This window comes from Felis catus, chromosome D1, assembly GCF_018350175.1.
Source record: "Felis catus isolate Fca126 chromosome D1, F.catus_Fca126_mat1.0, whole genome shotgun sequence".
In the NCBI taxonomy this organism is placed as follows: Eukaryota; Metazoa; Chordata; class Mammalia; order Carnivora; family Felidae; genus Felis; species Felis catus.
In genome coordinates, this window is record NC_058377.1 from 66,299,706 (window position 1) to 66,324,362 (window position 24,657).

Genomic DNA, 24,657 nt, shown 5'->3' on the forward strand with positions numbered 1-24,657 from the left:
TTCATTTGTTTTTGCTTCAGTTTCCTCAACTATAAAATAAGACTAATGCTAGTATCTATCTCTTACTCTTCTTGTGAAGATCAGATGAGGAGAATGCCTGGCCCTGAAAGTACTCATTTAGTATTAGCTCTTAAGTTTATGGGGAAATTAGCACTTGTGCTGGGCCTTAAAAGATGGGAAGAATTTTGATTAATGGAGAAGAATTCTGGGTGGAAGAAACAGTGGGCAAAATTATATGAGTGAACAAAATTATAAAAGCAAAGGGCATGTTCTTTTTTTTTTTTTTTAATTTTTAAATGTTTATTTTTGAGAGAGAGAGACAGAGTGTGAGTGGGGCAGGGGCAGAAAGAGAGGTAGACACAGAATCCAAAGCATGCTCCAGGCTCTGAGCTGTCAAGCACAGAGCCCAGTGCGGGGCTTGGACTCACAAACCGTGAGATCAAGACCTAAGCCGAAGTCAGTTGCTTAACTGACTGAGCCACCCAGGCACCCCCAAAAAGGAATTTTTATTTATATATTTATTTTTATTTAAAAAAAATTTTTTTTTAACGTTTATTTATTTTTGAGACAGAGAGAGACAGAGCATGAACGGGGGAGGGTCAGAGAGAGGGAGACACAGAATCTGAAACAGGCTCCAGGCTCTGAGCTGTCAGCACAGAGCCTGACGTGGGGCTCGAACTCACGGATCACGAGATCATGACCTGAGCCAAAGTCGGCCACTCAACCGACTGAGCCACCCAGGCGCCCCCAAAAAGGAATTTTTAAAAAGGATATTGGGTAGCTCACAGAATTGTCATGATGGCTGAGACCAGGTTTGAATGCTATCATTCTGGAACTATCCTGGTAACTCCAGTGAGGAACCACAAGGAAAAGCTGCTGCCACCAGGGGGTGGGTATTGTACTTGTGCCATGGAAAACCTCTGGCTCTGCACATTTGGTGCAGCTCAGGAACTCTGATCTTCTTGCAACTGTTTTTGCTACCGGAGAGAATTCTCTGTGCCCACTTTTCAGTTCATAGTCAGAGGATAACACATGTAATTGGTATGGCCTATGTCAGGTACCATGAGATAGTTGCAAAGGAGTCCTGGAAAGGGTCCATTTGCATTTTTATTGTCTGTATTGGGAGGTAGGGAATTGCCTAGATGTAAGAAGGGGGTTTGATGCTAGGCAGTGAAAAAGAATGACACATGCCCTGTCTAACTGGAATATGCTAGAAGGAAGAAGAATGGCGGTAGATGAGGCTAGAAGGAGTTTTGACTTTATCCTGTAGGCAATGGGGAGCTGTGAGCCACTGATGATTTTTTAAAATATTTATTTATTTATTTTGAGAGAGAGAGAGAGAGAGAGAGAGAGAGAGAGAGAGAGAGAGAGACAAGGGCAGAGAGAGAGGGAGAGAGAGAACCCCAAGTGGGCTCTACAGTCAGCGCAGAGCCTGATATGGGGCTTGATCCTACAACCGTGGTGAGATCATGACCTGAGCCTAAATCATGAGTTAGATGTTTAACTGACAGAGTCACCCAGGCACCCTGAGCCACTGATGATTTTTAAGCAAGAGGGTGTCAAATAAATAGATGAAATATGGAGAGATGTGAGATGGGAAGTTGAGAGAAGGTAAGTGGCATATGGGGACCGAAGTATAGTGATGTTAGTGAGAATGGAAAAGAAGATCAGATGGGAAGGACCTAGAGGTGACAGGACTAAAAGTTCATAGTGCCTGGTGTAGGCCTATAGGCAGGTTTCAGGCCTGGGCAATCGGGAGGTAATAGAGTGTAGTTGTTTAAAGCATGATCTTTGAAATCAGACTGCCTGCTTTAAATCCTGACTGTACCACATTTTAACTATGTGACTTTGAAGAGATTAATTCATCTCTTTGTTTGGGTTTCCCCATCTGTAAAATGGGGACAGCTACTTCATTCATTGGACTCTTGTGAGGACTGAAATAGTTGATATATGTGAAGCATTTAACATAATGTCTGGCCCCATGATGAGTGCTCACTAAATAGTGTCTATGTGTGAATGACAGGATGATGAATAAGTTGGAGATATGGTGTCTGATGATGGGTTGGGTACATTGGTATTTTAAGTGGGACATACTTGTGGAGCTGCCCTGTATTCAACTGGAATTACACTTCTAGAGTTTGTGAGAAGTTAGGGCTGGAGACAGAGATGGGGAAGCTATGGGAGTAGGTTAGATCAAGGAGGAAGAAACCACTGTGGGAGAAGTGAGGGCTTAGGACGGAACCTTGGGACTGTTTCTGTAACAGGAAGAGGAAGTAGTTTTGGTACAGGAAGCTGAATTGAATAGTCTATAAGGTAGGAGGAAAACTGGGAGAGTATTGAGTCATGAGTGCCATAGAAAGAAAAAGTTCTAAGAAGCAGAAAAGTAGTTACTAGCATTAGATGCTACAGAAAAATTAGAGGGTGATACGTGAGAAGTTGCCCTTGGATTTACCAATTAGGTGGTCATTGGAAATCAAGTAGAACAGTTTTATGTAGTGGTGGGAACAGTTTTTTAGTGCTTAGTAACAATAATGATGTGATAGTGTGTCAATGTTAAAGGGGATATGAAGTGGGGCGCCTGGGTGGCTCAGTCGGTTAAGCGTCTGACTTCAGCTCAGGTTACGATCTTGTGGTCCGTGAGTTCGAGCCCCGCGTCGGGCTCTGGGCTGATGGCTTAGAGCCTGGAGCCTGCTTCCGATTCTGTGTCTCCCTCTCTCTCTGCCCCTTCCCCGTTCATGCTCTTTCTCTCTCTGTCTCAAAAATAAATAAACATTAAAAAAAAAAGGGGGATATGAAGAATAAAATGTGTCATGGAGTCTTGTCCATGAAAATTGTCTAGCTTAATACAGAGACATATAGAAGGAGTGGAATATTGATAGGTGTTGAAAAAGATGTATTGATGGTATTTAAAAGTAAAAACAATTTTTTTTTTAATGTTTATTTTTGAGAGACAGAGACAGATCATGAGCAGGAGAGGGGCAGAGAGAGAGGGGGACACAGAATCCGAAGAAGTCTCTAGGTTCTGAGCTGTCAGCAGAGCCCAACGCGGGGCGTGAACTCACAAACTGTGAGGTCATGACCTGAACTGAAGTTGGACGCTCAACTGACCCAGGTGCCCAGGCACCCTAAAAAAAATTAAAAAAAATTTTTTTAACATTTTTTATTTTTGAGAGACAGAGAGAGACAGAGCGTGAGCAGGGGAGGGGCAGAGAGAGGGAGACACAGAATCTGAAGCAGGCTCCAGGCTCTGAGCTGTCAGCACGAGCCCGATGCGGGGCTCGAACCCACGAACTGTGAGATCGTGACCTGAAGTCAGACGCTTAACAGACTGAGCCACCCAGAAGCCCCTAAAAAATGTTTTTGATATTTAGTTTTGAGAGAGAAAGCGACAGAATATGAGTGGGGGAGGGACCGAGAGAGGGAGACACAGCATCTGAAGCAGGCTTCAGGCTCTGAGCTGTCATCACAAAGCCCTACACGGGCCTCGAACTCATGAACTGTGAAATCGTGACCTCAGCCGAAGTTGGATGCTTAACCAACTGGGCCACCCAGGTACCCTCTGGTGGTATTTTAAAAACCTAGCTGTTGCTTGGAAGAATTATGCTAATAAAATCTCTAGTGTTGTCTTTTAAAACATTTTGTGGTTACGCTAGTGTTCTAAGTTTATTTGTGTTTTCTTTGGAATTGGAGGTGGAGTGGGTCTCTTACCTGTGATGTTTGGGCTCTTACCATCACTAAAATATTCATGGTAGACTTGAAATTGATCTTGTCCTGATTTCAGCGTTAGAAATTTCCTTAGTAACTAAGGAAACTTACCTTGTTCCTCAAGGGGGCACTTGCTTGATATGGAGGACTTGTCATTGGCTTTAAATCATTGTTGAGCCATGGGCTATGAAGGGAGCTGGTCAGCACTAGCTTCCTGATTGCTCTGCCTAAGAAACTGCTCCAGGTGGCCTGAAGAACTGGGGCCCACATGAGCCTTGAGGTGTACCATGACTGTATCCACTTCTGTACTCTAGAGCCCCGCCAAGGCTCTGCGGGCTGTTAGGAATGTCTTTGGTTGTGTTTCTTCTAAACAAATTAATCTCATTCCAGAAGGGAATAGCCTCTGTTTAGAATAGCCAGGCAGCATACCTTGTCATGTTATTGTTTGGACTTACTACTCTGTTTTGACATCTTTAACTCTCTCAGCATTTCTTCTGCTTAGATTTAGAATTAGAGTTAGTTTTATAGATCCTTTCTCTGTGGCCAGAAGTACTTATGTGGAGAAAGAATCATCAGGACAGATTTATGTGGAATTGCTTTGTCTGGCTGCTGAACCAGCCTCCTGTTAAAATATGGCTATGTATTTATTAAGCTCTTAGCACAACTCCTGTCCTTGGATGAAGCACTGTAAACTCAAGATCACACTATTTTATGGAAAATACTAGAGTCATAATATTTCTTAAGGTGGTCATTCTCTGTTACATTTTGTTTCCTTCCTAAATACTTTAATAACATTAAAAAAGCCCCATATTTTGAACTAGTTTTAGACTTAGAGGTTTTAGTAAACTTTAATGTAAAGATAGATAAATTTTAAAAATAAATTTTGAAGTGTAATGTCTTAATTTGTCATGAGTGCATATATGAGTTTAATTTGTAATTTTACCAACAGTTTTTAGGTTTTATAAGTTTAAGGTAATTTTTATGTTTCCAGTCATCCATCTACCATAATGATTATTTGTATTTTGTTTAAGTCCAGAATGTTCTTAACTGAGATTTTATTCTCTAGTTTTGATTAATGCTATATAAGATATAAGTAACAGTGGTAGTTATATGAGTAACATAAGTGGTATAAATGTTTGATTTTGATTCAGTTTCCCATGACCCAGAAAGTAGTATCAAAAATATTAAATAAATGTTTAAGTGACTTACACCATGCATAATTCAAGAAATAGTATGTTCCCATTTAAGGTTCCTTAATTTTTGTCAAGCGATATTCCTGGAAATGTGCGTCTGTATAGTTTTTTTCATTAGCATTCATTTTCCGCAGAGCCAAGAACAAAACAGGATGTGTCTGTTGTGGACTTATTTGGAAGAATTGCTTTGATGCAATTAAATATCAAAACTGAAATAGTTTTAAGAGATCCTTAGTGAATGAAATAAAACCTAAATTGTTGTTAAACCAGTAAAGGCCCTTTTTTAATGATGACAGGGAAAGAACTTTTAACAACATGATTTTTGGAGCCAAAGGCCTTGAAAATCACATGCAGCTTGAAAGTTTATTCTTTTGTTATTTTTGGTGAAACTTGCTTGGAAGGAGGAAGTAAGCTGCTTCCTGAAACTGAATGAGCTTTTAGAATTGATGCAGGCCACTCGAGACTAACACGGCAGCACGTGATTTATTATTTAGTGTAATTGAATAGTTGAGAGTGGGAATGTTTGTCTCTTCCTGGCCCAATATAATGAATTAAGAGATCCTTAAATTATTTGGTAATGATAAGTATATGATTGTGTTGAAAGTCAGCAGGAAATAAGTCTAGATTATGTGGGACAATCACTGGGAATGCTGAGCAGTTGCTGGGTGCGGATGACAAACTCAGGAGGGTTTGGGAGTGCGCACCTTCATAAAGGTTTAGGATGAACCAAGGAAGCTGCCTCTAGAGCTGAGTTTGCTACTAACAGGTACTCTCAGTTACTAACATTATTAAAGACCATTGGATATACAAGAGAAACTGAAGCTTGGAGTGGGAGGGACTTGGGTATATTCACAGTGGATGTATATTCACAGTAGATGAAGAAAAGCTAAGGCTGTTTCCCGATTTATAGTATGAATGGTCAGTCCAGTGCACCATTTTGTCATGCCTATCCACGTGACCATATGCATATGCTTCTGTTGGCCTTACTACTAACACTTCTACTTGTGCTTGTACTGCCTTTATCCCACCTTGTGATCAGACAGCATGGGCCCTTCTTTTTACTGCATTAGGGAGATTGAACTTCTGTGCATGTTAATGCCTTTAAGTTATTTTACTTTGGGCAATTATTCATCTTAATGTCCTTTTTAACTTTCTTTTTCTCTCTTGTCTCTCTTGAGTCTCTTCTTGTCTTTAATCTTTTTCCCTTTTCTTTTTTGGTACATTCTGTCCTTTTTTCTTCTTTCTCTCTCATTACCATTTTCTTTCTCTCTCCTCCACTGACTATCCCTGTTACTACGTCTTTTTTTTTTTCTTTAAAGATTTTATTTTTAAGTAATCTCTACACCCAAGTTGGGGCTTGAATTTACAACTTCAAGATTAAAAGTTACATGCTGTAATTACTGAACCAGCTAGGCACAAATGAAATTTTTTTTTTCATTTTTATTTAAAGTTTATTTATTTTGAGAGAGAGAGAGTGAGCAAGCACGTGAGAGCATGCACAAGAGCAGGGGAGGAACAGAGAGAGAGAGAGAGAAAGGGGAGAGAGAATCCCAAGCAGGCTCTGTGCTATCAGTGCCCAGCCCTCCGCAGGGCTCAATCTCACAATCTGTGAGATCATGACCTGAGCCAAAGTTAAGCATCTGATGTTCAATCAACTGAGACACATTCATCCAGTGGAGACATGCAGGCATCCTATGTTTTTGTTTTTTTAAAGTAAGCTCTATGCCCAGCATGGGTCTTGAACTCACAACCCTGATATAAGGAGTCACATGCTCTACCAGCTGAGCCAGTCAGGTGCCCTGATCCTTGTTACTTCTTCTTCTTTTTTTTAATCTTTTTAATGTTTATTTATTTTTGAGAGAGAGACAGAATGCGAGCGGGGGAGGGGCAGAGAGAGAGGGAGACACAGAATCCGAAGCAGGCTCCAGGCGCCAAGCTGTCAGCACAGAGCCTGACGTGGGATTTGAACTCACAAACCGTGAGATCATGACCTGAGGTAAAGTCAAACCCTTAACTGACTGAGCCACCCAGGTACCCCTGATCCTTGTTACTTCTATTTAAAAACCAAGAAAATAATAATATCTGATAAACTTAACAGTAGATGTTATATCTCCAACAAGGGAAAGGAAAGACCTAAGTGTGTTTTTCTCCAACAAGTAAATATTTGTTGACTACTTACTATATACTTGATTTAGGAGGTTAGATAATTTCCATATTAGAAGACTTTATAGTGTCTCATCAAATTTAATTACTAGAACTCTTGATATTTTTTGACTTTGTGATATTTTGTGGATGTACATTTCTTTGCAAGCATGTTTTTGCTATTGTTGGCATTCTTTTTCTGCTAAAATATGTTATTTCACAAACAGCTTTATAACCAAATTAGTAGAAGTGCAAAGGAGAGAAAGAAAAATTAACTCACAATCTTATCTGTAACAAGTTAGACTTACTATTTCTGTGTTTTCCTCTAGTATTTGTGAAAATATTTAGAGTCTTTATGCAGTGGAAATTATAGGTAAATTTAATTGAGCATTCTTTTATTTATTTTTACATTTTTATTTTTTTGGTATTAATTATTTTTATTAGAGAGAGAATTTTTTTTTTAATGTTTATTTTTTTTAGAGGGGTAGGGAGGGGCAAACAGAGGGGGACAGAGGATTCAAAGCAGGTTTGGTGTTGACAGCATAGAGCCTGATTTCAGGATTCGAATTCACAAACCATGATATCATTACTTGAACTGAAGTTGGACACTTAACTGGCTGAGCCACCCAGGAATCCTGAGAGAGAGGGGAGGGCGGGGGGAGAGAATGAATGAATGAATGAATGAATGAATGAATCTTAAGCAGTCTCCATGCTCAGCCAGAGCCCGATGTGGGGCTTAATCCCAAGACCCTGGGATTATGACTCGAGCCAAAGCCAAGAGTTGGATCCTTAACTGACTGAGCCACCCAGGTGCCTCTCTCAAATGTAATTTTAGCAATCCCTGTCAAAATAACATCAGCATTCTTCACAGAGGTAGAACAAACAATCCTAAAATTTGTATAGAACCAGCAAAGACCCCAAATAGCCAAAGCAATCTTGAAACAAAACCAAAGCTGGAGGCATCACAGTTCTGTACTTCAAGCTGTATGACAAAACTGTAATCATCAAGACAGTATAGTACTGGCACAAGAACAAACACATAGATCAAAGGAATAGAACAGAGAACTCAGAAATGGACCCACAAACATATGGCCAACTAATCTTTGACAAAGCAGGAAAGAATATCCAAAGGGAAAAAGACAGTCTCATCAACACATGGTGCTGGGAAAACTGGACAGCAACATGCAGAAGAATGAACCTGACTACTTTCTTACACCATACACAAAAATAAACTCAAAATGTATGAAAGACCTAAACATAACACAGGAAGCCATCAAAATCCTAGAGGAGAAAACAGGCAACAACTTCTTTGACTTTGGCTGCAGCAACTTCTTACTTGACATGTCTCCAAAGGCAAGAGAAACAAAAGCAAAAATTAACTATTGGGACTTCATTAAGGTAAAAACCTTCTGCATAGCAAAGGAAACAATCAGCAAAACTAAAAGGCAACTGACAGAATGGGAGAAGATATTTACAAATGACATTGGAGAAAGGGTTAGTATCCAAAATTTATAAAGAACTTATCGAACTCAACACCCAAAAAACCAATAATCCAGTGAAGAAATGGGCAGAAGACATGAATAGACACTTATCCAAAGTCGACATCCGGATGGCTAACAGGCACATGAAAAATGCTCAACATCACGTATCATCAGGGAAATACAAATCAAAACCACAGTGAGATTCCACCTCACACCTGTCAGAATGGCTAAAATTAGCAACTCAGGCAATGACAGATGTTGGCAAGGATGCGGAGAAAGAGGAACCCTTTTGCAGCGCTGGTGGGAATGCAAACTGGTGCAGCCGCTCTGGAAAACAATTTGGAGATTCCTCAAAAAATTAAAAATAGAACTACCCTACAACCCAGCAATTGCACTACTAGGTATTTAACCAAACGACACAGGAGGGCTGATTTGAAGGGGCACATGTACCCCAATGTTTATAGCAGCAATATCAACAATAGCCAAAGTATGGAAAGAGCCCAAATGTCCATCGACTGATGAATGGATAAAGAAGATGTGGTATATATACACAATGGATGATTACTTGGTGATCAAAAAGAATGGAATCTTGCCATTTGCAACAATGTGGATGGAACTAGAATGTGTAAGTCAGAGAAAGACAAATACCATATGATTTCATTCATATGTGGAATTTAAGATACAAAACAGATACAAAACATAAGGGAAGGGAAGCAAAAATAATATAAAAACAGAGGGGGAGACAAACCATAAGAGACTCTTGAATACAGAGAACAAATTGAGGGTTGCTGGTGGGGTGTTGGCTGGTGGGGGGAGAGCTAAATGGGTGAGGGGCATTAAGGAGGATGCTTGTTGGGATGAGCACTGGGTGTTAAATGTAAGTGATGAATCACTGAATTCTATTCCTTAAATTATTATTACACTACATGTTAACTAACTTGGATTTAAATTTAAAAAAATAATAAAAAAAAAATTAAATGTCATTTAAAATGTTTGAATAATGCACCACTCAGTACAAAAGGAAATAACATTGATGGAGTACCTACCATGTCAGACACTGTGCAAAATAATCAGTATTGGTCTCATTTTATCCCCATAGTAGTTCTATATGATAAGTGTTATTATGCCCGTTTCATAGATGAGAAAATTGAGGCTTAGCTTAGTTTATTTCAGTTTAGTAAACAGTAATTGAGCTTTACCACATTCTAGGTATGGTGCTGAGTTCTGGATATTCAAAGATAGGTGGGACATGGTCCCGTCTATAAGGAATTCAGAAAATGGTGGGAATCCAAATGATTAAGAGATAATTTCAGTACAATATGCTAAGTGGAGTGACATAGAAGAACAACTGACCTGGGGGCACCTGGGTGGCTAGGTTGAGTAAGCATCTGACTCTTCATTTCAGCTCAGGTCATGATCTCACTGTTTGTGGGTTCAAGCCCCATATTGGGTTCTGCACTGACAGGATGGAGCCTGCCTGGGATTCTCTCTTTTCCTCTCTCTTTTCCCCTCCCCTGCTTGTGCTCATCCTCAGTCTCTCTCTCTCAAAATAATTTTGGGGGGGAAAAAAAAAGAACACCTAACTTGGATTAGGGTTGGTCAGAGCAGTTTTACTAGAGTAGTGCTTTCTCAAACTTTAATGTACATATGGAAGTACCTGGGTTCTTGTTAAAATGCAGATTTTGATTTTTGGGTCTTTGGTGGGGTCCAAGATTCTTCATTTCTAACAACCTAGGTGATGCTGATGCTGCTGTTCATACCTCACTTTGAATAGGAATATCCTAGACGATACAGAATTTGAACGAATACCATTTAGCTTGGTGCAGAAATGAGGAGAGGTATTCAAGACAGAGAGGACAGGGTGGGGAAGGGCATAGAAGCATAAACAAGTATGTTAAATGGGTAAACTTATAATCTATGACAGGTATTGGCAAACTATGGCTATGGCTCACTGCTGAATGTAGCCCGTAGCCTGTTTTTGTTTAGCCCATGTGCTAAGAAGAGTTTTTACATTTTTAAAGCATTGTAAAAAACAAACAAACCCAAACAAAGAGTAACTTATAATAGAGATGCACAAAGCCTCAAATATTTACTACCTAACCCTTTACAGAAGAAGCTCGAGACCCCTGATCTGTGGTATTAGTGAAGTGTGTAAAATCTGCAGTGGGCATAGTGGAAGACATGTTAGAGATAGTAAATGGGAGGGAGGAATGGTGGTCACCAAGGGACACAGGAGAACTTGGCTTTTATCTTTGAGGTGATAGAGAACCAGGACAGGATTTAAAGAGGGAGGTGAGGGGTGCCTGGGTGGCTCAGTTGGTTAAGCATCCAGCGCTTGGTTTCAGCTCATGTCGTGATCTCACGGTTCATGAGTTTGAGCCCTGCATTGGGTTCTTGCTGACAGCACGGAGCCTGCTTGGGATTCTGTCTCTCTCTCTTTCTGTCTCTCTGTCTCTCTCTGCTCCTCCCCTGCTTACTCTCTATCTCTCTTTCTCTCTTTCTCAAAAATAAAAAAAAAAACATTAAAAGAATATAGAGAGAGGTGATAGGCTCAGGTTATGTTTTGAAAAAATTTCTCTGGCAGAATATAGATACAAGGGAGCAATGCTGGAGGCAAGGGTACCAACTGGGAGGCCTGAACAAGGTAGATGGAGTAGGAGGGGATGGGTTTGAGAATTGTCTGGGAAAAAGTTTTTCATTCTCTCTTGACTATAATCCGTAGGAAGATACTACTTCATGACCAGCACACATAGGCATACCCACAACACCCAACTAACCACAAAACATTTGTCTTTATTGTGAGTAGACTCAAATATTTTCATTCAATTAAAAAAGATGCTGGTGACTATGTAATAAGTTGATTTTATATTGGGTTATAACCTATAGTTTGAAAAGCAGTGATCTGGGGAAGTGAAACAGTAGGATTTTATCACTGATTTGGAATAAAGGAATAGGGAACAAGGATTGGCATGGGTGAATGGTGTTGTTCCCAACTGAAATCAATAATAGAAGGGAAAACCATTTGGAAGGTAGAGGTGACGCATTCATTTTTGGATGTGTTGACTTTGATAGCATTGTAGGAAACCCAGGCTTTCCAGAAGATAGCAGTTTCTCATTCAGTGAGTATTATTGCCTGTTTTGTTTACCTGCTGTTATTTGAATAGCAATATTTTCTACTGTTCTACACAAAGGTATGTTTTTCAGGATTTAATAAGCTTTTTCAGCCCAGGGTAGGAATTTGGCCATTGTTTCCAGCATTGTCAATGTTATAATGGGAGGAAGCATCATAAATTTCAAATAATTGGCTTACGTGGGAAATTTATAAATTGGGGACTAAGTTGTAAATACTAATTTGAGATGCTTATTTAATTAATACTTGCATATTCAGTAAGATCGATATTCTGATATATTTAAGTATTTATCCAACAGAGAGTAGTCAAACCACATCAATTAAGTGTATGTGTACAGTTTGCTTTAGTTCTGCTATAGTATACAAATATACTATACTATTAGAGGTTTATAAGTTTTTGATTCCTTCAAAAAATTTTTTTGTAATGTTTATTTTATTTTTGAGAGAGCAAGAGAGACAGAGCACCAGTGGGGGAGGGGCAGAGAGAGAGGGAGACACAGAATCTGAAGTAGGCTCCAGTCTCTGAGCTGTCAGCACAGAGCTCGACTTGGGGGTTCAAATTCATGAACTGTGAGATCATGACTTGAGCCAAAGTTGTATGCTTAGCCAACTAAGCCACCCAGGTGCCCCTCAGTTTTTGGTCCTTATTCTATAAGGTTAATACAGGACTAGTGGCATTTTATCTATACCTTTCCTCTGATAATATCATGATTTTTTAAAGATATAATTTTGAAACTAAGAAGGAACATTTCCTAAGTTGACCTTATCAGTGTAAATAACATGGATACATACCTAAGTTTAAAAGTTATTATTTTTTTTACTAGGAATTAATAATTAAAAATTTTTCTTTTTATAGATTGAATACCTGCTTAAGAAACTTACAGAAGCTATGGGAGGAGGTTGGCAACAGGAACAATTTGAACATTATAAAATCAACTTTGATGACAGTAAAGATGGTCTTTCTGTGTGGGAACTGATTGAACTTATTGGAAATGGACAGTTTAGCAAAGGCATGGATCGGCAGACGGTGTCCATGGCAATTAATGAAGTCTTTAATGAGCTTATATTAGATGTGTTGAAACAGGTAAGAGTCCTGGAACACTGTGTTTCTCCTTACCTTTAGACTTTGACATGTTTGAAATAAGACATTTTCATTTGAGTATAAGTCATTTATACCTTTATACTGATTTAGAACAAGAATAAAGTTTCTTATTTTCCCAGTCTTGTATTAGGCTTAAAAAAAAAATTACTGATACAATTTTGAAGTATACTTAAGCATTGGGAAGTTGCTATTTTGAAAGAATTGTTTAAATGACCACATTTCCAAACTATCTTTAAAGTACTTTCATGTCACGTGTACATCCATACTTGTTAATCTGAGAGATCCTCATGGCATGTTGTTCAGAGAAAAAAAAAAACCAGGTTGTTGAACAGGAAGTATATTGTAATCCCTTTCATGTAATGTGATATATATGTGTAGGGCTATCTGGAAGGATGCTCACCAAAATGTTAAAAGTGATTACTCCTGGATTGTGGGATTCCTGTAAATTTTATTTTATTCTTTATTCCTTTCTTGTTGATTGGATTTACTACTAGATTCTATACATGAATGTATGCATATGATTACATATTTTAATTTTTTTATTATTTTTTTAAAGTTTATTTCTTTATTTTGAGAGAGAGAACCAGCTGGGTAGGGGCAGAGAGAGACGGGGACAGAGGATCTGAAGTGGGCTCTGTACTGACAGCAGAGAGCCTGATGCAGGGCTCGAACTCACAAACTGTGGGATCGTGACCCCAGCTGAAGTCAGACGCTTAGCCGACTGAACCACCTCGGCACCCCTATATATTTTTATAAAATTAGAAAAATACCCTTATTTTTGGAGTAAATACCTTTATATAGCAAAGTTGCATTTATCTTGTTAGATTATGACCTACATAGCATCTGATATAAATATGGAATGCTTAATGATTGTTAAATAGAATTTACATGTTTTTTTTTTTTTTAGCGGCTCTTTCATATTTTTTACATTATTATACTGAATAATAATTCCAATTTGGGATTTCCTTACTTTGGTCCTTTATTTGCTCAGTAGGTGAAGTTGTGTCTTTGCTCTTTTTCCCTAATTGAACCCATCAAGAAACATTAATTGAGGTTTCATTTGTATAGGTTTTTGGTGCTACAAAGAGATGTGAGACATGGTCTGTGTCCAAAGAGGACTTCTAGGCCCACCAGGATGGCAGGATAATTGGACTACAGATGAATTTCAATATGAGATAGCTTTTGCTTAAATGTCCAAGGATGAGGAAGCTGAACAAGTAATATGATTAGAACTTGGTATAATAACCAAATGATACAGTCAAGCTAATATTATATAATGATAATGAATAGTCTGCTATAGGGTATCAGCACTTGTACATTTACTATTTAAAATTCATCTATTCTCAGACAACCCTGAAGGGCTTTGGCCTATAATTATAATTTTGCTGAAGTAAAAATATGAGTTATATACCTTTGTGACTGATTTGTGGGAAGAAAGTATAGAAGTGCAAGTGTAGAAGCCAGAATCCTAACTACTTGGTCTAGTTCTTTTTCTTTCGCTCATCTGGAGGAGTTCATCCTCCAGAATAGTGAGAGGTCAGGTAGGAAGGGTAGGTTGGTGCCAGAAGGTGATTGGTTGAAAGATATATTTGGCCAACTTTAATATTTTCATTGATTGAGGTTTTAGTTTGCTGAGAATCACTGTTAGGGGTGTGTGTGTGTGTGTGTGTGTGTGTGTGTGTGTTAATCAGAATAGACAGAATAGTATAATGAACCCCCATATACCATTCACCCAGCCCCAGTAACTACCAACATATAGTTAATCCTACCCTCCTACTTTTGTCTCTCCTGTATCTTGAAACAAATCCCAGATATTTCATTTTATCTATAAATATTTCAATAGGTATCCCTAAAAGATAAGGAATTCTAAAAAATCACAATGTTTTTAGCACCAGGAGTCCTAAGGCTACTCTCTGTATGGGGTGGAGTTAGAGGGGTTGTCTCTGCATGCCCAGAATTCTGTGTAAACTTTTGTGTGCATGTATTAGCATGAATTTGACTGGGTATAGTGCCCCTGGCCTTCATAGATCCTCAGTGGGTTCATGATCTCCAGAGGTCAAGAACCACTGATATTCATGTATTCAGGAAGAGATATCAGCTCTTATAAGAAAAAGAACAGGTATTTATATAAAATTTAATCTTTCATAGGGTTACATGATGAAAAAAGGCCATAGACGGAAAAACTGGACTGAACGCTGGTTTGTACTAAAACCCAACATAATTTCTTATTATGTGGGTGAAGATCTGAAAGATAAGAAAGGAGACATTCTCTTGGATGAAAACTGCTGTGTGGAGGTCAGTCTACTGTTACTTCTTTCTGTTGCTGCCCCCTGCTGCCCAAGTGTTTTATATTCCTTCTAGACTTTAGAGTCTTGAAAGAATCTTAAAATTTACATTTCTAAAATAACATAGGCATACAGTTGCCATAGTTTCTGAACCAAAAACCAGAGATAACTGACAAAAGTTTTTTGTAATGTGAATTTATCTTCTATCTTATGGAAAAAGTATAGGGATTAAATCAGATTTGTTTGTACGTTTAAGGAATCATTTATTGAATAAAATGGAGTCATAAAAAAGAGCACAAAATTATTCAGTAAGACAGTGTTTGAAATCATGAATATACCATGACATCTGGGCCATTTTGAGTATAGTAAATAAAACTAATGAAAATGGGAGCATTACCTTTGAGTATTTTGGGTGACTTTCAGTACACTTTATTCCCAGATATTAATTCGGTAAAGAAGTGAAGTCTTCAAGAACAGTAATTTTGAGTTTTTAATTTATATCTAAACTATCACCATATTTGTATTTCTTGAAGAACATTTAAAATACCTAACATCTCACTCATAAATGACAGTGTATTTTGATGGATGAAATAGTATAGATATATTAATGCCTCTGGGTTTGCCCTGCCCACTAAGCGGTCTTCTTAGATTCAACTACACATGGATACTCACGAGGTTATCATAGGCCATACCAGTCTACTTATAAGGATATAGGAGAGGAGCTACAGCTTGCTAGCAGTAACATCCCAGGTCAAAGAGAGTGGATCTGCATCAGGCAGATGTGGGAATCACCCTGGCTTAGAAGTCTCATAGCCCATTGGAGTCAATACGTGGGTATACCTTCCAGGGTTCCTATAAAGGATGTGCTCATGTACAAGAGTCATTGTGCTTAGGAAAGCCAAAGCATAGTGTCCCTATCAGGTGTTGGTGGTTCTCCTAGTCCAGATGAAGTATCTAATCAGGGTTATTTATTACCATAGGTAATGTTGCCTAAAGGACAGCATTTTGTAAATTAGAAATATGCTCTTATGGACTTTTTTTATTGATGTTGAATTTCAGCAAGATTTGTGTAAATAGTTCAGATTGAACTTAATTTCAATGCTTAGAAATAAAATTAAAAATAACTAATTTTGCTTTCTTTGTTAGTCCTTGCCTGACAAAGATGGGAAGAAATGCCTTTTTCTCATAAAATGTTTTGATAAAACCTTTGAAATCAGTGCCTCAGATAAGAAGAAGAAACAGGAGTGGATTCAGGGTAAGGCAATTTTTATTATTTGTCATGATATAACTTGAGAGCTCTGACTTTGTATTTTTAAATCTCATTTTAATCTCATGAGGCATTGTTCCCTCATTGTAGTTATTTCTACATGCAGCATAGTAACTGAAAGAAAAATAAAGTGAAAGGAAGTCCCAAATTTTTCATCAATTTCATTTGTATAATGAACTTGGGAAAATTATAAACTATACATTTTAGGGTTTCTTTTTTTTACTTTTATTATTTAAAGATAATGGAATTTCCCATTTTAAGGACTATGAAGAATTTTAAAGTGATCATCATGAATTTTTAATAATACAGAAAACAGGAATAATACAGTCGCTTTTGAATATTTCCAATAATTTTCAAGATTTGTTTTCACAAGAAATCACTAGTTTCAAATAATTATCTCAAGAACACAAACTTTTGATTTAATAACTTTTTTAAAAGCTTATTTATTTATTTTCAGAGAGAGAGAGCACAAGTGGGAGATGGACAGAGAGAGAGAGAGAGGGAGAGGGAGAATCCCAAGCAGGCTCCACGCTGTCAGTGTAGAGCCAGACGTGGGGCTTGAACTCACAAACTGTGAGATTATGACCTGAGTTGAAACCAAGAGTTGGATGCTTAACTGACTGAGCCCCCCAGGCCTTCCAATGAGATTTTTTTTTTTTTTTTAAATCATGAAAAGGGATTCTGAATATGGTATTCTTGGACATAAGTAAAATACTGTTATGGTGAAAGTTGTGGTCATTTCGATGTGGTTTAAGAGTTTGAGGCAAGCGCACCTAGGTTTAAGTCCTTTTTCCTGGGTCACTTGAATTGAGTTAGGAATTTTGTAGCTGTTTTTCCTCTTCTGTAGAATAGGGATAATAGTACCTACCTCTCAAGGTTTTTGTGAGGGCTAATAATTAGATAATGAAGATATACTTGCACATTAAAAATGTTTTTAGAATACTTATTTATTTTTGAGAGAGAGAGAGAGTGCTAGCGGAGGAGGGGCAGAGAGAGAGAGAGAGGGAGACACAGAATCTGAAGCAAGCTCCAGCCTCTGAGCTCTCAGCACAGAGCCCGACGTGGGGCTCGAACTCACAAACTGTGAGATTATGACCTGAGCTGAAGTTGGATGCTTAACCGACTGAGCCACGCACGTGCCCCAATACTTGCACATTTTAAAAAAGACACATCATTGCAGAAATGTTTGTGATAGATTGCAAACAGCCTAAGTATCCATTAATTGTGAAATGGTTGAATAAATTATGGTACAGTAACACAGTGGAGTTAGGTACATTATGTTTAATGTTTGATGTACTGATAATGGAAATCTCGCCAAGATAAATTAAGTGAAAAAAACCAAGGCTCAGAAGGGTGTATTATGTCAAAGGAAGGTGGAAGGTGTATATACCTCCTTATTTGCATATGCTTAAAATATCTCTGGAAAGATGCAGAAGAAATTGTTAACATTAGTTGGTAGTGGAGAGGGGAACCCAGTACTTGGGGATAAGAATAGGAGGGAGACTTTTCCTGTAGATCTTTTTATGCTTTTGAATTTGAACAATGTGAGAGTATTAGCTGTTCAAAAAATTAAATTTAAATAATTCAAACAATCAGGAAAATATGTAAAAATTAGATAATGCATATAAAAGGTATACATATAGCAACTATTCAATAACTGGTAGCTATTATTACCATCTCAGGAAGGGAGTGTATCAGGAGATGGTTTCATAAGGCATAGATAAGGGGCAGACTAAACCCAGCAGGTAGCAAGTCAGATATCAGGAACTAATAATCTCAACCCCAACTATGTCTTGTTCTTATTTGGCCTTTTGAGAAATAGAGAGAAGGGAATTAATTGAAAGTATTTGAAATTCTTCAAATGTGTGTGATATTCCCGAATCAAGTATCTTTTTAAGCACAGATGTACAGTTACGGAATTTTAGAGCTGGAAGGGACTCTAGAAATCATCTCTTTCATTTTAGAGATGAGGAAACTGATTCTGCAGCAGGTTATGTGGCTTGCTCAAGGTCACACCATTTCTCAGTGGCAGAATCAGAATCTACACTGGGTCTCTGGTTTTCTTCCCAATGTGCCATGTTTATGTTAGGCTTACAAAGAATAAACAGTATATTCCGTTTTTTATCTTACACTTTTTATAGCCATTCACTCTACTATCCATCTGTTGAAGTTGGGCAGCCCCCCACCACATAAGGAAGCCCGCCAACGTCGGAAAGAACTCCGGAAGAAGCTGCTGGCTGAACAGGAGGAACTGGAGCGACAGATGAAGGAGCTCCAGACTGCCAACGAAAATAAGCAGCAGGAGCTGGAGACCGTGAGGAAGGTGGGAATGGGCTGAGGGAGGGTGCTCTGTTTCATTGCAGGAGCCACAGCTTCCTTACTTACAAGCTTTGGTTCTACCAAGACCAGGTTCATGCAATTTTAGAAAGATTTTTTTGTTAATCGTTTTCTTAGGAAGTGTGTCTAGGTCACTAAGTGAGATAATCTGGTTTTTCCAGCCTTGGAAGTATGAGGATCTCAGGTCAGCAAGACATTTCATTGACCAGAAAACAACAAGAATAATTGATGTTCATTGGGAAACCTTGTTGCTCAGTTATATCATGGTTCTGGGTGGTGGTGGGTCCCCAGTGTATGGGCACTTGAGCCTGTCTGCCTTCCATCAGTGAACACCTGCTAACGACAAGATCAGAGACCCTTTTGTGTCCTCCTATGTAGCACCTATGCCCTGGAGTATGGGAGATGCTCACAGTATAAGCCCCCTCATTTCTGTTGGGGTTCTCCCTTTGCAGTCCATGGAAATGCCACACTTTGTGCTGATATCCTCTGAATAGACTCACAAAGAATTTTTTAATACTTTTGGGGACTCCTGGGTGGCTCAGTCTGTTAAGTGTCTGACTGTTAACAGTCTGGTAAGTGTATGAACTCATGATCTTGTGGTTCATGAGTTCAAGCCCTATGTCAGGCTCTGTGCTGACAGCTCAGAGCTTGGAGCCTGCTTTGTATTCGGATTCTGTGTGTGTCTCTCTCTCTGCCCCTCCCCTGCTCACACTCTGTCTCTCTCTCAAAAATAAACAAACATTAAAATTTTTTTTTTTTAAACCCTATTCAGTCACTCTGTCTTTTGATTGGAGAGTTTAGTGTATTTACATTAATTATTGATAGGTACTTGCTGCCATTTTGTTGATTGTTCTCTGGCTGTTTTTGTAGTTCTTCTCTGTTCCTTTTTTCTCTTGCTCTCCTCTTTTATGGTTTGATGACTTCTTTTAGTGCTATGTTTATATCCCTTCTCTTTATCTTTTGCATATTTAAAATAGGTTTTTGCCTTGTGATTACCATGAAGCTTACATATAACAACTTATATTTGTAACACTATTTTAAGTTGATAACTTAAGTTTGATCCCATTCTCAAGCTCAACATTTTTATTTTCCCCTCCCCAATATTTTACTTTTTTATGTCTCATTTCACATTTTTTAATCTTGTTTGCTAATAAGTACGATACACTACATTATAAAAATGAAAGATAAAAATCATGATCATCTCAATAGTTGCAGAAAAGCATTTGACAAATTCAACATTGACTTATGTTAAAAACTCTCAACAAAGCAGGTGTGGGGAGAATGTATCTCAAATAATAAATGCATACAAAGCCCATACCTAACATCATAAGCTTTTCCTCTAAGCTCAGGAATAAGAGAAAGACACCTACTCTCACCACTTTCATTCAGCATAGTATTTGAAGGCCTAGCCAGAGCAATTAGACAAGAAAAAGAAGAAAAGATCTGCAAATTGGAAAGTAAGAAGTAAAATTGTCACTATTTGCAGATGACATGATATTATATATAGAAAAAACTATTAAGTCCATCAAAAAACTGTTAGAACTAATAAATTCAGTAAAGTTGTAGAATAAAAAATATGTAAAATTCTGTAACGTCTATACACATTAATAATGGACTATCAGAAAGAGAAATTAAGAAAACAATGCCAGTCCCCTGTTGATGAACATTTGGGTTATTTTTACTCTTTTGATTAAATAGGCAATGCTACAGGGAATTATTTTGTACCTGTATCATTTTATACACATTCTAATAATTCAGTAAAACCTTGGTTTGTGAGCATAATTTGTTCCAGAAACATGCTTGTAATACAAAACACTTGTTTCTCAAAGTGAATTTCAAGAACCATTGACTCATTTATGATCATGTGATGTTCGGCATCACATACTACTTGTATTGCAAGACGTTGCTCATTTGTCAATAAATTTATTAGAAATGTTTGCTTGTGTTGTGGAACACTGCAGAACAAGTTACTTGCAATCCAAGGTTTTACTGTATGTGTTTAGAATAAATTCTCAGAAATGGGATTGCTGGAGCAGAGTATATACACTTACAATTATGAAATCCAGGCTGATGCAACAGCTACTATTTCAAATCTTACTAATCACTGTAACAGAGGAAAAAGTGTTCAAGGGTTTGGCAGTTAACTACTCCAGTTCAAAAGTGTCACTTCTGTTTACAGTACTTTGCCCAGAACTAGTTACGTGTTTTTGACGAGAAGTCATCTGTCAATTTTATTGATGTTTTCTTGTGTGTGATGAATCATTTTTTTCCTGTTGCTTTCAGGATTTTCTTTTTTACTTTGTCTTTCTACAGGTTTATTATGATGGGTGTGGTGTATATCTCTTTGTGTTTATCCTCGAATCTGTTAAATTCTTGGATGTGTCGGTTAATGTTTTCCATCAAATTGGGAAAGTTTTCAGCCATTATTTCTTTAAACATTTTTTCCTGTTCCTTTCTCTCTTCCCTCTTCTTTGGAAACTCTCATTATGTGAATGTTGGTATGCTTAATAGTGTCCCACATTTCTCTGAGGCTCTGTTCATTTTTCTTCATTCCTTTTTCTCTCTGTTCTTCAAATTGCATTTCTATCAATTGATCTTTGATTCTTCTTGCAGCCCAAATATGTAAGGTGAAAACATCTAGTGAAGTTTTCATTTTAGTTATCATGCTTTTAAACTCCATAATTTCCAGTTGGTTATTTTTATAATTTATATCTTTATTGATAATCTCTATTTGATAGGGTATTGTTATACCTTCTATTACTTCCTTAAGCTTGGTTTCCTTGAGTTCTTTGAACATAAAACTTTTATGAAATCTTTGCTAAATCCACCACCAGGGCCCCTTCAGAGGCAGTCTGTTGCCCACTTTTTTCCCTGGACATTTTATTTTATTATTATTTTCAATATTTATTTTTAAAAATTTATTTTTTAAGTTCCAGTATAATTAACATATAGTGTCATATTAGTTTCAAGTGTTTAGCGATTCAACAACAATTCCACACATTACTCAGTGCTCATCACAATGAGTGTACTCTTAATCCCTTCCACCTATTTCACCCATTCCCCCACCTACCTCCTCTCTGGTAACCATCAGTTTGTTCTCTATATTTAAGAGTCTTTTTTTTCTCTCTTATTTCCATTGTTTTGTTTCTTAGATTTTTACATAAAACTGAAATCATGTTATTAGCCTTTCTCTATTTTACCTACCATTGTACTAGATCCTCTAGATCCATCCACATTGCAAATGGCAAGATTTCATTCTTTTTCATGGCTGAGTACTATTCCATTGTGTGTGTATGTGTACATACACACATACCACTTCTTTATCTATTCATTTGTTGATGGGCATTTGGGTTGTTTCCATATCTTGCTCCTGTAAATAATGCTGCAATAAACAGAGATGTGCATATATATTTCTGACTCAGTGTTTTTGTATTCTTTGGGTAAATACCCAGTAGTGTGATTACTGGATCACATGGTAATTCTGTGCTTAGGTTTCTGAGGAAGCTGCATACTCTTTTCCAAAGTGGCTGCACCACTTTGCATTCCCACCAGCAGTGCACAAGGGTTCCTTTTCCTCCACATCCTTGCCAATACCTGTTTCTTGTGTTTTTTATTTTAACCATTCTGACAGGTGTGAGGTGATGTCTCATTTTGGTTTTGATTTCATTTCCCTGATGATGAGTGATGTTGAGCATCTTTTCATGTGTCTGTTAGCCATCTGTATGTTTTCATTGGAGAAATGTCTGTTCATGTCTTCTGCCCATTTTTAATTATTTGCTTTTTTTTTTTTGATGTTGTGTCAGTTCTTTATATATTTTGGATATGAGCCACTTATCAGATATATCATTTGCAACTATCTTCTCCCATTCAATAGGCTCTCTTTTAGTTGTGTGGATTGTTTCCTGTGCTGTGCAGAAGCTTTCTATTTTGATGTAGTCCCAATAGTTTATTTTTGCTTTTGTTTCCCTTGCTTCAGGAGACGTATCTAGAAAAATGTTGCTCTGACCAGTGTCAGAGAAATTACTGTCTGTGCCCTCTCTTCCACGATTTTTATGGTCTCAGGTCTCACGTTTAGGTCTTTAATCTATTGTGTGTTTATTATTGTGTTTGGTGTAAGAAAGTGGTCCAGTTTCATTCTTTGGCATATTGCTGTCCAGTTTTCCCAACACCATTTGTTGAAGAGACTGTCTTTTTCCCATTGCATATTCTTGCCTCCTTTGTTTTAGATTAATTGGCCATATAATTGTGGGTTTATTTCTGGGTTTCCTGTTCTGTTTTGTTGATCTATGTGTCTGTTTTTAATGCCAATACCATACTGTTTTGATTACTACAGTTTTGTGTGGTATATCCTGAAATCTGGGATTGTGATACCTCCAGTTTTCTTCTTCTGTTTCAAACCACTTCTTTTGTGATTCCATACAAATTTTAGCATTATTCTTGTAGTATTGTGAAAAATGCTGTTGGATTTTGATAGGGATTACATTAAATTTGTAGATTGTTTTGGGTGGTATGGACATTTTAAACAATATTTCTTCTTCCAACCCACAAGCGTGAAATATCTTTCCATTTGGAAAACTGGACATTTTAGACAATATATTGTAGCAACTCTGGATATAGATTTCTCCCCTCCCCCTGGGGCCTGTTGTTGCTTATTCATTTGTCTCCTGACTTGGCTAGGCTGTTTCAATGAGGTCTGTTTCTTCACACTGTGAAGCCTCTGACGGTCTTCTTCATCAGAGGCACAGCCTTGGGCATGTGTGAGATACCGAGGTGGCCATGATGTTAAGGTTCTCTTTGTGTGTTTCTTTCTCTAATCACTCTGTTAACCTGTATGCCTCTGTTGCTATCCTATCTAGCTGTTAGAGCCCTATTGTTTTCAACAAGGGCTTGGGGCCTAACTTGCTCCACAGTCTGATATTATTTAAATTCAAGCCCATATGTAGTCTTTGAGACTTATTCCTATTACATGAGGGCTCTTTACTTTCTGTAACTGGTTCTCTCTGTTAAACTTCCACCTGGTGTGTGGTTTATAGTTTGTTGGTCTCTTGGAGCTATGAGCCTCCTCTTAATTCCTTAAAATCTCCATTGTTTTCAAGAGCATCTTTAAGTTTGAACTTCCACACATCTGTTTTAAATAATGTCATTTCTTTTGGGGAGAGCTCCAGATCTCTGCCTAGGCAAACCTCTGTGCCAATGCTCTGGAGCTGGTGGCAGAAACTAGTGGTCTGCTTTTCTGGGTGTGATACCCCTGCTTTCTGAGCCCATCACCAGCTAGAGGTGGTACCCTCTGGTCTTCTAGGCTTGCTTCATTTTTTTGGATAAATCTTCTCCATTTGCTATATGCAATTGGTTTAATTTCTGGAGACTTTAAATGGTTGTTTTTCGGGTTTTTTTTTGAAATTATTTTCACCAGTTATGGGTGTTTTGCTGGGAAATGGGTCCATGGAGCTCCTCACTGCCACCCTCTGGAAGTCAAGCTCTGGTAAAAGTTTTAAAGGAGTAACGTGTGAGGTGACAAAACTGTAGAAGGAGCTGAAGAAATAGATGTTGAACCTCACGAATGCATTTGTAAGTGAATTTAACTCCATGACTATACAAAGTTTTCTTTGCAAAATGTTGTTCAGACTTAACAAGTCATTCATTTACCTAATTCATTCTGTATGTTCACTGGGAAAATTGTTGGAATGGAATTCCAGTGGATCTAAAGGTTTTTATTCTAGCTTGATTGAACATTAAGAATGTTTTGCTTTTCCCATGTACTTAGGTGTGGCCATTTCTCTTTCCTAATACACCTCCACTCTAATACTTACTGCTTTTTTTTTTTTAATTTTTTTTTTTTTTTAATGTTTATTTATTTTAGAGACAGAGAGACAGAGCACAAGCAGGGTCAGGGCAGAGCGAGAGGGAGACAGAATCTGAAACAGGCTCCAGGCTCTGAGCTGTCAGTGCAGAGCCGGACACGGGGCTTGAACTCACGAACCGTGAGATCATGACCTGAGCCGAAGCTGGACGCTC

General features: G+C 37.9%; 1 protein-coding gene across 3 annotated transcripts in view; it reads left to right on the top strand.

The window, feature by feature from the left end:
- The window catches only part of SWAP70 (switching B cell complex subunit SWAP70), a 78,949-nt gene that overhangs the window by 43,078 nt on the left and 11,214 nt on the right, over window positions 1-24,657 (top strand). For all 3 annotated transcript variants that reach the window (XM_045038944.1, XM_023239556.2, XM_003992986.6), the window contains exons 4-7: window positions 12,508-12,735; window positions 14,902-15,048; window positions 16,185-16,293; window positions 18,447-18,628. In XM_045038944.1, the coding sequence (XP_044894879.1) occupies window positions 12,508-12,735; window positions 14,902-15,048; window positions 16,185-16,293; window positions 18,447-18,628 (666 nt within the window). The remainder of the gene's footprint in view (window positions 1-12,507; window positions 12,736-14,901; window positions 15,049-16,184; window positions 16,294-18,446; window positions 18,629-24,657) is intronic.